This window comes from Entelurus aequoreus, linkage group LG27, assembly GCF_033978785.1.
Source record: "Entelurus aequoreus isolate RoL-2023_Sb linkage group LG27, RoL_Eaeq_v1.1, whole genome shotgun sequence".
NCBI lineage: Eukaryota > Metazoa > Chordata > Actinopteri > Syngnathiformes > Syngnathidae > Entelurus > Entelurus aequoreus.
The window spans coordinates 34,933,811-34,952,824 of NC_084757.1; the positions used below are offsets into that span (position 1 = coordinate 34,933,811).

The following is a 19,014-nucleotide window of genomic DNA, read 5'->3' on the forward strand; positions in this document are numbered from 1 at the left end:
ATCCATAAGTCTCCTGGGAAAATCGGGGGGTCGGCAAGTATGTAGCTGAGCCGCATCAGAGTGGTCAAAGAGCCGCATGCGGCTCCGGAGCCGCGGGTTGCCGACCCCTGACCTATAGTGATCACAGAGACAGCTTGTTTTTGTGTTACTGTATATATTTGGGTTTTTTTATATACTTTGGGTAACAACAGTCAATATTTATTTATTTTATATTATTTTTTTAGGGGTTTAACAGTCAATATTTATTTATTTATTTATTAGATTAAATAATAAAAGTGAGCTTTTGTTAAACCAAATATTGTGTGTTTTTTTTACATATACAACAACCTAGCTGGACTCGATAAGAGGATTCAATAATAGGCTCGAACTCGATAATTTCTTATCAAACATCATCCCTAGTTAGCATGCTTTGAAGGACAAAATAATTAAATTTGTCACACTTGACGTGAACAGAAAGTCAACATTTAGTCAACATATTCCAAAAAAGGAAACAATAAAAATGTTCACACTTGACATGAACATAAAGACAATATTCAGTTAGCATGTAGCAAATGAGGAAATAATTAAATTGTTCACACTTGACGCAAACATTAAGGCAACATTTAGTTAGCATGTAGCATATGAGAGAATAATTACATTTTTCACACTTGACGTGAACATAAAGACAATATTTAGTCAGCATGTTCCGCGACCCTAAAAGGGACAAGCGGTAGAAAATGGATGGATGGATGGATGGATGTTCCAAAAAAGGAAACTATTAAATGTTTCACAATTGACATGAACATAAAGACAACATGTAGTTAGCATGTAGCAAATAAGGAAATAATAACATTTTTCACACTTGACATGAACATAAAGACAACATTTAGTTAGCATGTTCCAAAAAAGGAAACAATTACATTTTTCACACTTGATGTGAACATAAAGGTTCCAAATGATGAAATAATAAAAAATGTTCCACACTTGACATGAACAATAAGGCAACATTCTGTTAGCATATTTCACACTTGACATGAACATAAATGCAACATTTAGTTAGCATGTTCCAAAAAAGGAAATAATTAAATTTTTCACACTTGACGTGAACATAAAGACAATAGTTAGTCAGCATGTAGTAAAAAACGAAACAATTACATTTTTCCACACTTGACATGAACATAAAGACAACATTTCGTTAGCATTTTTCACACTTGACGTGAACATAAAGACAACATTTAGTTAGCATGTTCCAAATGAGGAAACAATTACATTTTTCACACTTGACATGGCAACATTTAGTTAGCATGTTCCAAAAAAGGAAACAATTTTCATTTTTCACACTTGACATGAACATAAATGCAACATTTAGTTAGCATGTTCCAAATGAGGAAATAATTAAATTTTTCACACTTGATGTGAACATAAAGACAATATTTAGTTAGCATGTTCCAAATGAGGAAATAATTACATTTTTCACACTTGACGTGAACATAAACGCTCCAAATGAGGAAATAATGAAATGTTTCACACTTGACATGGCAACATTTAGTTAGCATGTTCCAAATGAGGAAATATTTACATTTTTCATACTTGACGTGAACATTCATCCATCCATTTTCTACCGCTTGTCCCTTGTAAAGGTTCCAAATAAGGAAATAATTACATTTTTCACACTTGACATGAACATAAAGGTTCCAAATGAGGAAATAATTAAATTTTTCACACTTGACATGACAACATTTAGTTAGCATGTTCCAAAAAAAGGGAACAATCATTTTTTTCACACTTGACGCGAACATAAACGCTCCAAATGAGGAAATATTGAAATTTCTCACACTTGACATGGCAACATTTAGTTAGCATGTTCAAAAAAAGGAAACAATTTTCATTTTTCACACTTGACATGAACATAAATGCAACATTTAGTTAGCATGTTCCAAATGAGGAAATAATTACATTTTTCACACTTGATGTGAACATAAACGCTCCAAATGAGGAAATAATGAAATGTTTCACACTTGACCTGGCAACATTTAGTTAGCATGTTCCAAATAAGGAAACAATTTTCATTTTTCACACTTGACATGAACATAAAGACAATATTTAATTAGCATGTTCCAAATGAGGAAATAATTACATTTTTCATACTTGACGTGAACATCCATCTGTCCATTTTCTACCGCTTGTCCCTTGTAAAGGTTCCAAATAAGGAAATAATTACATTTTTCACACTTGACATGAACATAAAGGTTCCAAATTAGGAAATAATTAAATTTTTCACACTTGACATGGCAACATTTAGTTAGCATGTTCCAAAAAAAGGGAACAATCATTTTTTTCACACTTGACGTGAACATAAACGCTCCAAATGAGGAAATATTGAAATTTCTCACACTTGACATGGCAACATTTAGTTAGCATGTTCCAAAAAAGGAAACAATTTTCATTTTTCACACTTGACATGAACATAAATGCAACATTTAGTTAGCATGTTCCAAATGAGGAAATAATTACATTTTTCACACTTGACATGGCAACATTTAGTTAGCATGTTCCAAATGAGGAAATAATTACATTTTTCACACTTGACGTGAACATAAAGACAACATTTAGTTAGCATGTTCCAAATGAGGGAATAATTACATTTTTCACACTTGACGTGAACATAAACGCTCCAAATGAGGAAATAATGAAATTTCTCACACTTGACATGGCAACATTTAGTTAGCATGTTCCAAAAAAGGAAACAATTTTCATTTTTCACACTTGATATGAACATAAATGCAACATTTAGTTAGCATGTTCCAAATGAGGAAATAATTACATTTTTCACACTTGACATGAACATAAAGGTTCCAAATGAGGAAATAATTACATTTTTCACACTTGACATGGCAACATTTAGTCAGCATGTTCCAAATGAGGAAATAATTACATTTTTCACACTTGACATGACAACATTTAGTTAGCATGTTCCAAATGAGGAAATAATTAAATTTTTCACACTTGACGTGAACATAAACGCTCCAAATGAGGAAATAATGAAATTTCTCACACTTGACATGGCAACATTTAGTTAGCATGTTCCAAAAAAGGAAACAATTTTCATTTTTCACACTTGACATGAACATAAATGCAACATTTAGTTAGCATGTTCCAAATGAGGAAATAATTACATTTTTCACACTTGATGTGAACATAAAGGTTCCAAATGAGGAAATAATTACATTTTTCACACTTGACATGGCAACATTTAGTTAGCATGTTCCAAAAAAGTAAAACAATTTTCATTTTTCACACTTGACATGAACATAAATGCAACATTTAGTTAGCATGTTCCAAATGAGGAAATAATTACATTTTTCACACTTGACGTGAACATAAACGCTCCAAATGAGGAAATATTGAAATTTCTCACACTTGACATGGCAACATTTAGTTAGCATGTTCCAAAAAAGGAAACAATTTTCATTTTTCACACTTGACATGAACATAAATGCAACGTTTAGTTAGCATGTTCCAAATGAGGAAATAATTACATTTTTCACACTTGACATGAACATAAACGCTCCAAATGAGGAAATATTGAAATTTCTCACACTTGACATGGCAACAGTTAGTTAGCATGTTCCAAATAAGGAAACAATTTTCATTTTTCACACTTGACATGAACATAAATGCAACATTTTGTTAGCATGTTCCAAATGAGGAAATAATTACATTTTTCACACTTGATGTGAACATAAACGCTCCAAATGAGGAAATAATGAAATTTCTCACACTTGACATGGCAACATTTAGTTAGCATGTTCAAAATAACGAAACAATTTTCATTTTTCACACTTGACATGAACATAAAGACAATATTTAATTAGCATGTTCCAAAAAAGGAAACAATTCAAACATTTTCACACTTGACGTGAACATAAAGACAACATTTAGTTAGCATGTTCCAAATGAGGAAATAATTACATTTTTCATACTTGACGTGAACATAAAGACAACATTTAGTTAGCATGTTCCAAATGAGGAAATAATTACATTTTTCATACTTGACGTGAACATCCATCCATCCATTTTCTACCGCTTGTCCCTTGTAAAGGTTCCAAATAAGGAAATAATTACATTTTTCACACTTGACATGAACATAAAGGTTCCAAATGAGGAAATAATTAAATTTTTCACACTTGACATGACAACATTTAGTTAGCATGTTCCAAAAAAGGAAACAATTTTCATTTTTCACACTTGACATGAACATAAATGCAACATTTAGTTAGCATGTTCCAAATGAGGAAATAATTACATTTTTCACACTTGACGTGAACATAAACGCTCCAAATGAGGAAATATTGAAATTTCTCACACTTGACATGGCAACATTTAGTTAGCATGTTCCAAAAAAGGAAACAATTTTCATTTTTCACACTTGACATGAACATAAATGCAACATTTAGTTAGCATGTTCCAAATGAGGAAATAATTACATTTTTCACACTTGACGTGAACATAAACGCTCCAAATGAGGAAATAATGAAATTTCTCACACTTGACATGGCAACAGTTAGTCAGCATGTTCCAAAAAAGGAAACAATTTTAATTTTTCACACTTGACATGAACATAAAGACAATATTTAATTAGCCTGTTCCAAAAAAGGAAACAATTCAAACATTTTCACACTTGATGTGAACATAAAGACAACATTTAGTTAGCATGTTCCAAATGAGGAAATAATTACATTTTTCATACTTGACGTGAACATCCATCCATCCTTTTTTTACCGCTTGTCCCTTGTAAAGGTTCCAAATAAGGAAATAATTACATTTTTCACACTTGACATGAACATAAAGGTTCCAAATGAGGAAATAATTAAATTTTTCACACTTGACATGACAACATTTAGTTAGCATGTTCCAAAAAAAGGGAACAATCATTTTTTTCACACTTGACGTGAACATAAACACTCCAAATGAGGAAATAATGAAATTTCTCATACTTGACATGGCAACATTTAGTTAGCATGTTCCAAAAAAGGACACAATTTTCATTTTTCACACTTGACATGAACATAAATGCAACATTTAGTTAGCATGTTCCAAATGAGGAAATAATTACATTTTTCACACTTGATGTGAACATAAAGACAACATTTAGTTAGCATGTTCCAAATGAGGAAATAATTAAATTTTTCATACTTGACGTGAACATCCATCCATCCATTTTCTACCGCTTGTCCCTTGTAAAGGTTCCAAATAAGGAAATAATTACATTTTTCACACTTGACATGAACATAAAGGTTCCAAATGAGGAAATAATTAAATTTTTCACACTTGACATGGCAACATTTAGTTAGCATGTTCCAAAAAAAGGGAACAATCATTTTTTTCACACTTGACGTGAACATAAATGCTCCAAATGAGGAAATAATGAAATTTCTCACACTTGACATGGCAACAGTTAGTCAGCATGTTCCAAAAAAGGAAACAATTTTCATTTTTCACACTTGACATGAACATAAATGCAACATTTAGTTAGCATGTTCCAAAAAAGGAAACAATTTTCATTTTTCACACTTGACATGAACATAAATGCAACATTTAGTTAGCATGTTCCAAATGAGGAAATAATTACATTTTTCACACTTGACATGAACATAAACGCTCCAAATGAGGAAATAATGAAATTTTTCACACTTGACATGGCAACATTTAGTTAGCATGTTCCAAAAAAAGGGAACAATAATTTTTTTCACACTTGACGTGAACATAAACGCTCCAAATGAGGAAATAATGAAATTTCTCACACTTGACATGGCAACATTTAGTTAGCATGTTCCAAAAAAGGAAACAATTTTCATTTTTCACACTTGACGTGAACATAAAGGCAACATTTAGTTAGCATGTTCCAAATAAGGAAATAATTACATTTTTCACACTTGACATGAACATAAAGGTTCCAAATGAGGAAATAATTACATTTTTCACACTTGACATGACAACATTTAGTTAGCATGTTCCAAAAAAAGGGAACAATCATTTTTTTCACACTTCACGTGAACATAAACGCTCCAAATGAGGAAATAATGAAATTTTTCACACTTGACGTGATCATAAACGCTCCAAATGAGGAAATAATGAAATTTCTCACACTTGACATGGCAACATTTAGTTAGCATGTTCCAAAAAAGGAAACAATTTTCATGTTTCACACTTGACGTGAACATAAAGACAACATTTAGTAAGCATGTTCCAAATGAGGAAATAATTACATTTTTCATACTTGACGTGAACATCCATCCATCCATTTTCTACCGCTTGTCCCTTGTAAAGGTTCCAAATAAGGAAATAATTACATTTTTCACACTTGACATGAACATAAAGGTTCCAAATGAGGAAATAATTAAATTTTTCACACTTGACATGGCAACATTTAGTTAGCATGTTCCAAAAAAAGGGAACAATCATTTTTTTCACACTTGACGTGAACATAAACGCTCCAAATGAGGAAATAATGAAATTTCTCACACTTGACATGGCAACATTTAGTTAGCATGTTCCAAAAAAGGAAACAATTTTCATTTTTCACACTTGACATGAACATAAATGCAACATTTAGTTAGCATGTTCCAAATGAGGAAATAATTACATTTTTCACACTTGACATGGCAACATTTAGTTAGCATGTTCCAAATGAGGAAATAATTACATTTTTCACACTTGACGTGAACATAAAGACAACATTTAGTTAGCATGTTCCAAATGAGGGAATAATAACATTTTTCACACTTGACATGAACATAAATGCAACATTTAGTTAGCATGTTCCAAATGAGGAAATAATTAAATTTTTCACACTTGATGTGAACATAAAGGTTCCAAATGAGGAAATAATTAAATTTTTCACACTTGACGTGAACATAAACGCTCCAAATGAGGAAATATTGAAATATTTCACACTTGACATGGCAACATTTAGTTAGCATGTTCCAAATAAGGAAACAATTTTCATTTTTCACACTTGACATGAACATAAAGACAATATTTAATTAGCATGTTCCAAAAAAGGAAACAATTCAAACATTTTCACACTTGATGTGAAAATAAAGACAACATTTAGTTAGCATGTTCCAAATGAGGAAATAATTACATTTTTCATACTTGACGTGAACATCCATCCATCCATTTTCTACCACTTGTCCCTTGTAAAGGTTCCAAATAAGGAAATAATTACATTTTTCACACTTGACATGAACATAAAGATTCCAAATGAGGAAATAATTACATTTTTCACACTTGACATGACAACATTTAGTTAGCATGTTCCAAAAAAGGAAACAATTTTCATTTTTCACACTTGACATGAACATAAATGCAACATTTAGTTAGCATGTTCCAAATGAGGAAATAATTACATTTTTCACACTTGATGTGAACATAAAGGTTCCAAATGAGGAAATAATTACATTTTTCACACTTGACGTGAACATAAACGCTCCAAATGAGGAAATAATGAAATTTTTCACACTTGACATGGCAACATTTAGTTAGCATGTTCCAAAAAAGGAAACAATTTTCATTTTTCACACTTGACATGAACATAAATGCAACATTTAGTTAGCATGTTCCAAATGAGGAAATAATTACATTTTTCACACTTGATGTGAACATAAAGGTTCCAAATGAGGAAATAATTACATTTTTCACACTTGACATGAACATAAAGGTTCCAAATGAGGAATTAATTAATTTTTTCACACTTGACATGACAACATTTAGTTAGCATGTTCCAAAAAAAGGGAACAATCATTTTTTCCACACTTGACGCGAACATAAAGACAACATTTAGTTAGCATGTAGCAACTAATTAGCATCAAAGTTGCGTACCTCCCACATAAGTCTGCTGTCAGAACCTTCGTCCAGCTCGCAAGGAAGCTTCTTCTCGCCTGCAAAGGGTCCAAACTTCTCTCCCTGCGTAATAAACATTAAAATACGGAGTTAGACGCCAAAACAAAACAAAGAAAAGACAACTTGTGATGATTAGTGTTAGCATGACAGCTAGCTTAGCCGCACTTCCGGGGGGCGTGGTCATTAAAAAACGTCACGTTTATATTGAACGTAAAGCTTTAAAAATGACGCAAAATGAATATTTTTAATAATGTTTAGAAGTCATTTCGTGGACAAAATGAACTTTGTTAGTGTTTCGAATGGGCGAGGATAAAAAGTGGTTTAAGTGAGAAGTAGTGTTCCTACGTGGCACTTCACGTCACGTCACGTCTCCCACGTCAAACTCCTTTTCCACAACTCTCACCGCACTAACCTGACCAGGGTCTAGCGGGGGGGGGATAAAAGTCCAGACTACGAACCTTTTTCACCCGCCTCGCCGTGAAAAGGCCGATCCCGTCCTGGACTTTGGAGGCTTTGAGGGAGAATCTGTGCGGCACGTACATGCCCAGCATCTTCCACGCAGACTACTTCCACAGACACGTCACGCGTGTCCCCGCCGCCGCCCGCGGACACCTTTTGTCATTTTGCAATTTGGAGCGGATCTTTCTGCACAAAGACGAACATCTTGTGGACTTTTTGTGGACTTGTTGAGGACTTGTTGCTCGGCCGCAGGCAGGAAGAGCACGGCGGCTCCTGATTGGTCCAAAACTTTTGGACCCGGAAGTCACCTTGACCGTCATCACAACACACAACATTATTTTTATATTATTATAATTATTATGAATATGTTATCTAAATAGATTATAAATACACGTATAATTTATATATATGTTGTTGTATTTTCATTTATTTTAATAATAATGTAACTAGTCACCTTGACTGTCATAACAACACACAACATTATTTTTATATTATTATAATTATTATAAATATGTTATCTAAATAGATTATAAATACACGTATAATTTATATATATGTTGTTGTATTTTCATTTATTTTAATAATAATGTAACTAGTCACCTTGACTGTCATAACAACACACAACATTATTGTTATATTATTATAAATATGTTATCTAACTAGCTTATAAATACACGTATAATTTATATTTATGTTGTTGTATTTTCATTTATTTTAATAATAATGTAACTAGTCACATTTACTGTCATAACACACAACATTATTGTTATATTATTATAAATATGTTATCTAAATAGATTATAAATACACGTATAATTTATATACAGTATATGTTGTTGTATTTTCATTTATTTTAATAATAATGTAACTAGTCACCTTGACTGTCATAACAACACACAACATTATTGTTATATTATTATAAATATGTTATCTAACTAGCTTATAAATACACGTATAATTCATATTTATGTTGTTGTATTTTCATTTATTTTAATAATAATGTAACTAGTCACCTTGACTGTCATAAAAACACACAACATTATTGTTATATTATTATAAATATGTTATCTAAATAGATTATAAATACACGTATAATTTATATTTATGTTGTTGTATTTTCATTTATTTTAATAATAATGTAACTAGTCACATTTACTGTCATAACACACAACATTATTGTTATATTATTATAAATATGTTATCTAAATAGATTATAAATACACGTATAATTTATATACAGTATATGTTGTTGTATTTTCATTTATTTTAATAATAATGTAACTAGTCACCTTGACTGTCATAACAACACACAACATTATTGTTATATTATTATAAATATGTTATCTAACTAGCTTATAAATACACGTATAATTCATATTTATGTTGTTGTATTTTCATTTATTTTAATAATAATGTAACTAGTCACATTTACTGTCATAACACACAATATTATTGTTATATAATTATAAATATGTTATCTAACTAGCTTATAAATACACATATAAATTATATATATGTTGTTGTATTTTCATTTATTTTAATAATAATGTAACTAGTCACATTTACTGTCATAACACACAATATTTGACATTATATTATGTTATTATAATTATGTTATCTAAATAGCTTATAAATACAAGTATAGTTTATCTTTTTGCTGTTGTATTTTCATTTATTTTAATAATAATTTTACTGGAGTCACATTTACTGTCGTCTCCACGTGACAATATTATAACATACAATAATTGATATAATATTATCTAAATAACTAAATGTTTTATTATCATTTATTCCAACAATGTAACCAGAATCGCATTTACTGTTATATATATATATATATATATATATATATATATATATATATATATATATATATATATATATATATATATATATATATATATATATATATATATATATATATATATATATATATATATATATATATATATATATATATGTATATATATTTATATATATATACATATATATATGTATATATTTATATATATACATAAACATACTGTACATATGTATATATATATATATATATATATATATATATATATACATATACATATATATATATATACATATATACATATACTGTATGTATACATATACAAACTGAGTATATATACATATATATACATATGCATATATATATCCATATGTACAGTATATATACACATTTACATACAGTTTATACATGTATATATAGACATATATACATGTATATGTACATTTATACATATTACAACTTTAAATAACTAAATTTTATATATAAAAAAATATATATACAGTATATATATATACTGTGTTACTGTACTACACATTTAAATATACTGTAGTACACACTGCAGTACTTATTTCAATTTACTGTCATATATATTCCAATATACCGGAGTAAATATTTATATTTACCGGATTACATATTTAAATTTACTTTCACAACATTTGAATATACTGCAGTACACATTTGAATGTAATATACTACATATTTAAATGTACTGTCGTACATATTGAATATACTGCAGTACATATTTGAATGTATTCAATTACTGTAGTACATACTGCAGTACTTACGTTGTGTAAATGGCAAATAAAAAGAGAATACAATGATTTGCAAATCCTTTTCAACTTATATTCACTCTTTTACTATGAAGCCACATGGATGTAACACGTGGCTTGGCATTGAAATAAGCAGGGGCGTCCATGGTAACGTTGCTTGGATGGCAACATATGTTGCTCCAAAAGCTGTATGTACCTTTCAGCATTAATGGTGCCTTCACAGATGTGTAAGTTACCCATGTCTTGGGCACTAATACACCCCCATACCATCACACATGCTGCCTTTTACACTTTGTGCCTAGAACAATCCGGATGGTTCTTTTCTTCTTTGGTCCGGAGGACACGACGTCCACAGTTTCCAAAAACAACTTGAAATGTGGACTCGTCAGACCACAGAACACTTTTCCACTTTGTATCAGTCCATCTTAGATGAGCTCAGGCCCAGCGAAGCCGACGGCGTTTCTGGGTGTTGTTGATAAACGGCTTTCGCCTTGCATAGTAGAGTTTTAACTTGCACTTACAGATGTAGCGACCAACTGTAGTTACTGACAGTGGTTTTCTGAAGTGTTCCTGAGGATTTGCAAATCATTGCATTCTGTTTTTATTTACCGTTTACACAACGTGACAACTTCACTGCTTTGGGGGTTTGTAGTTTGTATTGTGACATAGTTTGTTGTGACATAGTTTGTGTTGTGGCATAGTTTGTATTGTGACGGTTTGCGTTGTGACATAGTTTGTGTTGTGACATAGTTTGTGTTGTAACATAGTTTGTGTTGTGACATAATTCATGTTGTGACATAGTTTGTGTTGTGACAGTTTGTGTTGTGACATAGTTTGTATTGTGACATAGTTTTTGTTGTGACAGTTTGTGTTGTGACATAGTTTGTTGTGACATAGTTTGTGTTGTGATGTAGTTTGTGTTGTGACATAATTTGTGTTGTGACATAGTTTGTGTTGTAACATAGTTTGTGTTGTGACATAGTTCATGTTGTGACATAGTTTGTGTTGTGACAGTTTGTGTTGTGACATAGGTTGTGTTGTGACAGTTTGTGTTGTGACATAGTTTGTGTTATGACATAGTTTGTGTTGTGACAGTTTGTGTTGTGACATAGTTTGTGTTGTGACAGTTTGTGTTGTGACATAGTTTGTGTTGTGACAGTTTGTGTTGTGACATAGTTTGTGTTGTGACATAGTTTGTGTTGTGACAGTTTGTGTTGTGACATAGTTTGTTGTGACATAGTTTGTGTTGTGATGTAGTTTGTGTTGTGACATAGTTTGTGTTGTGACGTAGTTTGTGTTGTGACATAGTTTGTGTTGTAACAGTTTGTGTTGTGACATAGTTTGTGTTGTGACATAGCTTGTGTTGTGACATAGTTTGTTGTGACATAGTTTGTGTTGTGGCATAGTTTGTATTGTGACAGTTTGCGTTGTGACATAGTTTGTGTTGTGACATAGTTTGTGTTGTAACATAGTTTGTGTTGTGACATAGTTCATGTTGTGACATAGTTTGTGTTGTGACAGTTTGTGTTGTGACATAGTTTGTGTTGTGACGTAGTTTGTGTTGTGACGTAGTTGGTGTTGTGACATAGTTTGTGTTGTGACGTAGTTTGTGTTGTGACATAGTTTGTGTTGTAACAGTTTGTGTTGTGACATAGTTTGTGTTGTGACATAGCTTGTGTTGTGACATAGTTTGTTGTGACATAGTTTGTGTTGTGGCATAGTTTGTATTGTGACAGTTTGCGTTGTGACATAGTTTGTGTTGTGACATAGTTTGTGTTGTAACATAGTTTGTGTTGTGACATAGTTCATGTTGTGACATAGTTTGTGTTGTGACAGTTTGTGATGTGACATAGTTTGTGTTGTGACGTAGTTTGTGTTGTGACGTAGTTGGTGTTGTGACATAGTTTGTGTTGTGACATAGTTTGTGTTGTGACTTAGTTTGTGTTGTGACGTAGTTGGTGTTGTGACTTAGTATGTGTTGTGACTTAGTTGGTGTTGTGACATAGTTGGTGTTGTGACTTAGTTTGTGTTGTGACTTAGTTGGTATTGTGACATAGTTGGAGTTGTGACTTAGTTGGTGTTGTGACGTAGTTGGTGTTGTGACTTAGTTGGTGTTGTGACATAGTTTGTGTTCTGACAGTTTGTGTTGTGACGTAGTTTGTGTTGTGACATTGTTGTGTTGTGACATATTTGGTGTTGTGACATAGTTGTGTTGTGACGTAGTTTGTGTTGTGATGTAGTTGGTGTTGTGACATAGTTTGTGTTGTGACGTAGTTGGTGTTGTGACGTAGTTGGTGTTGTGACATAGTTTGTGTTGTGACATAGTGTGTGTTGTGACGTAGTTGGTGTTGTGACATAGTTTGTGTTGTGACAAGGTTTGTGTTGTGACGTAGTTGGTGTTGTGACAGTTTGTGTTGTGACTTAGTTTGTGTTGTGACTTAGTTGGTGTTGTGACATAGTTTGTGTTGTGACAGTTTGTGTTGTGACATAGTTGTTTGTGTTGTGACATAGTTGGTGTTGTGACATAGTTTGTGTTGTGACATAGTTTGTGTTGTGACAGTTGTGTTGTGACATAGTTTGTGTTGTGACATATTTTGTGTTGTGAAGTAGTTTGTGTTGTGACATAGTTATGTTGTGACAGTTTGTGTTGTGACAGTTTGTGTTGTGACATAGTTGTTGGTGTTGTGACATAGTTTGTGTTGTGACAGTTTGTGTTGTGACATAGTTTGTGTTGTGACTTAGTTTGTGTTGTGACTTAGTTGGTGTGACATAGTTTGTGTTGTGACAGTTTGTGTTGTGACATAGTTGTTGGTGTTGTGACGTAGTTTGTGTTGTGACTTAGTTTGTGTTGTGACTTAGTTGGTGTTGTGACATAGTTTGTGTTGTGACAGTTTGTGTTGTGACATAGTTGTTGGTGTTGTGACATAGTTGGTGTTGTGACATAGTTTGTGTTGTGACATAGTTTGTGTTGTGACAGTTTGTGTTGTGACATAGTTTGTGTTGTGACATAGTTTGTGTTGTGACTTAGTTTGTGTTGTGACTTAGTTGGTGTTGTGACATAGTTTGTGTTGTGACAGTTTGTGTTGTGACATAGTTGTTTGTGTTGTGACATAGTTGTTGGTGTTGTGACATAGTTTGTGTTGTGACACAGTTTGTGTTGTGACATAGTTTGTGTTGTGACAGTTGTGTTGTGACATAGTTTGTGTTGTGACATAGTTTGTGTTGTGACAGTTTGTGTTGTGACTTAGTTGGTGTTGTGACATAGTTTGTGTTGTGACAGTTTGTGTTGTGACATAGTTGTTGGTGTTGTGACATAGTTTGTGTTGTGACAGTTTGTGTTGTGACAGTTTGTGTTGTGAAGTAGTTTGTGTTGTGACATAGTTTGTGTTGTGACATAGTTAGTGTTGTGAAGTAGTTTGTGTTGTGACATAGTTTGTGTTGTGACAGTTTGTGTTGTGACATAGTTTGTGTTGTGACTTAGTTTGTGTTGTGACTTAGTTGGTGTTGTGACATAGTTTGTGTTGTGACAGTTTGTGTTGTGACATAGTTGTTGGTGTTGTGACGTAGTTTGTGTTGTGACAGTTTGTGTTGTGACTTAGTTTGTGTTGTGACAGTTGTGTTGTGACATAGTTTGTGTTGTGACATAGTTTGTGTTGTGACATAGTTTGTGTTGTGACATAGTTGGTGTTGTGACATAGTTGTGTTGTGACAGTTGTGTTGTGACATAGTTTGTGTTGTGACATAGTTTGTGTTGTGACAGTTTGTGTTGTGACTTAGTTGGTGTTGTGACATAGTTTGTGTTGTGACAGTTTGTGTTGTGACTTAGTTTGTGTTGTGACATAGTTTGTGTTGTGACAGTTTGTGTTGTGACATAGTTGTTGGTGTTGTGACATAGTTTGTGTTGTGACATAGTTTGTGTTGTGACAGTTTGTGTTGTGAAGTAGTTTGTGTTGTGACATAGTTTGTGTTGTGACAGTTTGTGTTGTGACATAGTTTGTGTTGTGACATAGTTTGTGTTGTGACAGTTTGTGTTGTGACAGTTTGTGTTGTGACATAGTTGTGTTGTGACAGTTGTGTTGTGACATAGTTTGTGTTGTGACAGTTGTGTTGTGACATAGTTTGTGTTGTGACAGTTTGTGTTGTGACATAGTTTGTGTTGTGACAGTTTGTTGTGACAGTTTGTGTTGTGACATAGTTTGTGTTGTGACATAGTTTGTGTTGTGACTTAGTTTGTGTTGTGACTTAGTTGGTGTTGTGACATAGTTTGTGTTGTGACAGTTTGTGTTGTGACATAGTTGTTGGTGTTGTGACATAGTTTGTGTTGTGACATAGTTTGTGTTGTGACAGTTTGTGTTGTGAAGTAGTTTGTGTTGTGACATAGTTTGTGTTGTGACAGTTTGTGTTGTGACATAGTTTGTGTTGTGACAGTTCGTGTTGTGACAGTTTGTGTTGTGACATAGTTTGTGTTGTGACATAGTTTGTGTTGTGACAGTTTGTGTTGTGAAGTAGTTTGTGTTGTGACATAGTTTGTGTTGTGACATAGTTTGTGTTGTGACAGTTTGTGTTGTGACATAGTTGTTGGTGTTGTGACATAGTTGGTGTTGTGACATAGTTTGTGTTGTGACATAGTTTGTGTTGTGACAGTTTGTGTTGTGACATAGTTTGTGTTGTGACATAGTTTGTGTTGTGAAGTAGTTTGTGTTGTGACATAGTTTGTGTTGTGACAGTTTGTGTTGTGACATAGTTTGTGTTGTGACAGTTTGTGTTGTGACATAGTTTGTGTTGTGACATAGTTTGTGTTGTGACGTAGTTTGTGTTGTGATGGTGATCAGTGTAGGAAATATGACGACTGACGACTTTTTCTATACTTCTGTTTATGTACATGAATACTGGCAGGACGACTTTACATGTGACACACACACACACACACACGCACACACACACGCACGCACACACACACGCACACACACACACACAGTAACAATAGTAGAGTTACAGGATGGAATGTCACAATAACATTTGTGAGTGGCTACAAAGTATAAAATAATTTAAACAACAGGTTATAGATCTTTACAGGCCAGGAAGTGTAAACATAATCATAACTCATAAATATACAGGATCTCTCGACTGAGTCCCAGTGGAAGAGTTAAATAAAGAGGTGTGTGTTCAGCAGTACTTCCTGGTTTTCACCAGCTTGCTCTGGTATTTGACGGCGTGGCCGCCGTGCGCCACCGCGTACACGTCCAGCAGGTAGGCCTTCCCGGGCTGCAGCCCGCCGACGGTTTCCGTGGTGACGGCCTTCTGCGGGTTGTCGCTGTGGAAGAACTTGCAGAGGACCTTCTCCGCCTTGTCGCGGGCGCCGGGGCCGGCGCAGCGGTTCTGCTCCCGCCGGCGCCGCTCCTCGCCGTAGTCGTGGGCCACCTCCTTGCGGTAGACGCAGTACTTGTTGCGCTCGCCCGTGCCCAGCCAGGCCACGGTGACGGAGGTGCAGGTGCGGAGCTTGTCGAAGGCCTTGATGCGGGTGTCGTCGGGGAGGGCGGGGAAGGGCTGCTTGTTGTCGGGCCGGGTGCTGACCTGGACCTTCATGGTGGAGGCGCCCTTGCGACTCCCCCGCAGCCGGATCAGGTACTTGGCTTTGGGCTTGCCTCGCAGCTGGAAGTGCCGCACGCCCTCCACGTTCTGGGAGAGCAGCAGCTTGCCGTCGCGCCGCACCTGCACCTGCACCGCGTCCAGGCAGGCGTGCAGGAAGAGCGCCACCTTCTGGTGCGAGGACACCGGGGCGAAGCGCAGGAACTTGCTGCCTTTCCTCTCGATGAAGACGTCGGCGACTTTGCCGTCTTTCAGCTCCACCGTCTTCTGGCGGGCCTCCTCCTTGGTGCGGGCGAAGGTGCCCACGTAGGCGGTGCTGGCGTTGGTGGCGGCGTTGAGGGCGAAGACGTCAAAGTAGTACTGCGTGTCGGGCTTCAGCTGGGAGACGGTGAAGATGTTCTTGTTGCCGATGCACACCTTCTGGATGTCTTTGGGCTTGGCGCCGTACGAGCGCGGGATCTTGTTGGTGGCCGGGCCGCGCGCCTTGGCCGAGGCGTCGGGCGGGTAGAAGCCGAAGTGGGCGAAGTCGAAGGGGCTGAAGTCCCTGCCGGGCTTGGGCGCCGCCATGAAGGCGTCGTCGGCGCTCATCTTGGCCTCGGCGGCGCACATGCTCTTGAAGTTGTGCTCCTTGTTGATGACCAGGCAGTACTGGACGGGCTGACCCATGAGGAAGCCGGTGGGCGTGGGCTTCCAGGCCAAGGTGACGGTGGTGCGGCCCAGCGAGGTCACGTCCACGCGGGGGTCGTACGGCAGCTCCGGGTACGGCTGGTCCGACTCGGGCGTGGTGCTGGCGTACGCCTTGAAGTTGCTGTCCTTCTCCGTGCACAGCAGCTCCAGCTGGTAGAGGCCGGCGGGCGAGCTGGCCGCCACGTAGGACTCCACGTCGTTACCTTTGTAGGTGAAGAGCTCCGCCCCCTCGTCTACCGTCACCTGCTGCTTCTGCTGGTCCAACACCTCCGGCTCACCTGGGGGGCGAAACAAACATCTCCGATTATTCCCTTCTTACCTCTTTGCAGCAAGATGAAGATTCAAACTTTTATCATCATAAATCACAACTACTATACATAACATACATACCTACATACATATATACATTCATACATAACATACATACCTATATACATATATACATTCATACATAACATACATACCTATATACATATATACATTCATACATAACATACATACCTACATACATATATACATTCATACATAACATACATACCTACATACATATATACATTCATACATAACATACATACCTACATACATATATACATTCATACATAACATACATACCTACATACATATATACATTCATACATACATACATACATACATATATACATTCATACATAACATACATACCTACATACATATATACATTCATACATACATACATACATACATATATACATTCATACATAACATACATACCTACATACATATATACATTCATACATACATACATACATACATATATACATTCATACATAACATACATACCTACATACATATATACATTCATACATAACATACATACCTACATACATATATACATTCATACATAACATACATACCTACATACATATATACATTCATACATAACATACATACATACATACATATATACATTCATACATAACATACATACCTACATACATATATACATTCATACATAACATACATACCTACATACATACATACATACATACATAACATACATACCTACATACATATATACATTCATACATACATACATACCTACATACATACATACATTCATACATAACATACATACATACATACATATATACATTCATACATACATACAAACCCCAAAACCAGTAAAGTTGTCACATTAAATGCTAAATAAAAACAGAATACCATGATTTGCAAAGAAACATTGTTATTTTTGGCAAATATTAGCTCAGTTTGAACTTTGATGCCTGCGACACGTTTCAAAAAAGCTGGCACATGTGGCAAAAAAGACGGAGAAAGTTGAGGAATGCTTATTTGGAACATCCCACAGGTGAACGGGCTAATTTGGGAACGGGTGGGTGCCATGATTGGGTATAAAAGCAGCTTGCATGGAATGCTCAGTCGTTCACAAACAAGGACGGGGGCGAGGGTCGCCACTTTGTCGACAAATGCCCGAGCAAATTGTCGAAGAACGACATTTCTCAACCAAGCTGTTGCAAGGAATTTAGGGGATTTCACCATCTACGCTCCGTGATATCGTCAAAAAGGTTCGGAGGATCTGGAGAAATCGCCGCACGTGAGCCATGATATTACGCACCTCGGATCCCTCAGGCGGCACTGCATCAAAAAGCCACATGGGTGTGTAAAGGATATCACCACATGGGCTCGGGAACACTTCGGAAAACCACTGTCAGTAACTACAGTCGGTCGCTACATCTGTAAGTGCAGGTTAAAACTCTACTATTCAAAGCCAAAGCCATTTATCAACAACACCCGGAAACGCCGCCAGCTAAGATGGACTGATGCAAA

At 35.2% G+C, this 19,014-nt stretch overlaps 2 protein-coding genes across 2 annotated transcripts in view; both read right to left on the reverse strand.

The window, feature by feature from the left end:
• Positions 1-8,616, reverse strand: part of LOC133644302 (PR domain zinc finger protein 5-like) — an 81,443-nt gene extending 72,827 nt beyond the window's left edge. The window contains exons 1-2 of the mRNA XM_062038681.1: positions 8,343-8,616; positions 7,864-7,947 (exon numbers count right to left, since the gene is read on the reverse strand). Coding sequence (XP_061894665.1) covers positions 7,864-7,947; positions 8,343-8,435 — 177 coding nt within the window. The 5' untranslated portion in view covers positions 8,436-8,616. The remainder of the gene's footprint in view (positions 1-7,863; positions 7,948-8,342) is intronic.
• A 7,172-nt stretch (positions 8,617-15,788) lies between these two features.
• The window catches only part of LOC133644814 (protein NDNF-like), a 37,479-nt gene continuing 34,253 nt past the window's right edge, over positions 15,789-19,014 (reverse strand). The window contains exon 4 of the mRNA XM_062039563.1: positions 15,789-17,468. Coding sequence (XP_061895547.1) covers positions 16,081-17,468 — 1,388 coding nt within the window. The 3' untranslated portion in view covers positions 15,789-16,080. The remainder of the gene's footprint in view (positions 17,469-19,014) is intronic.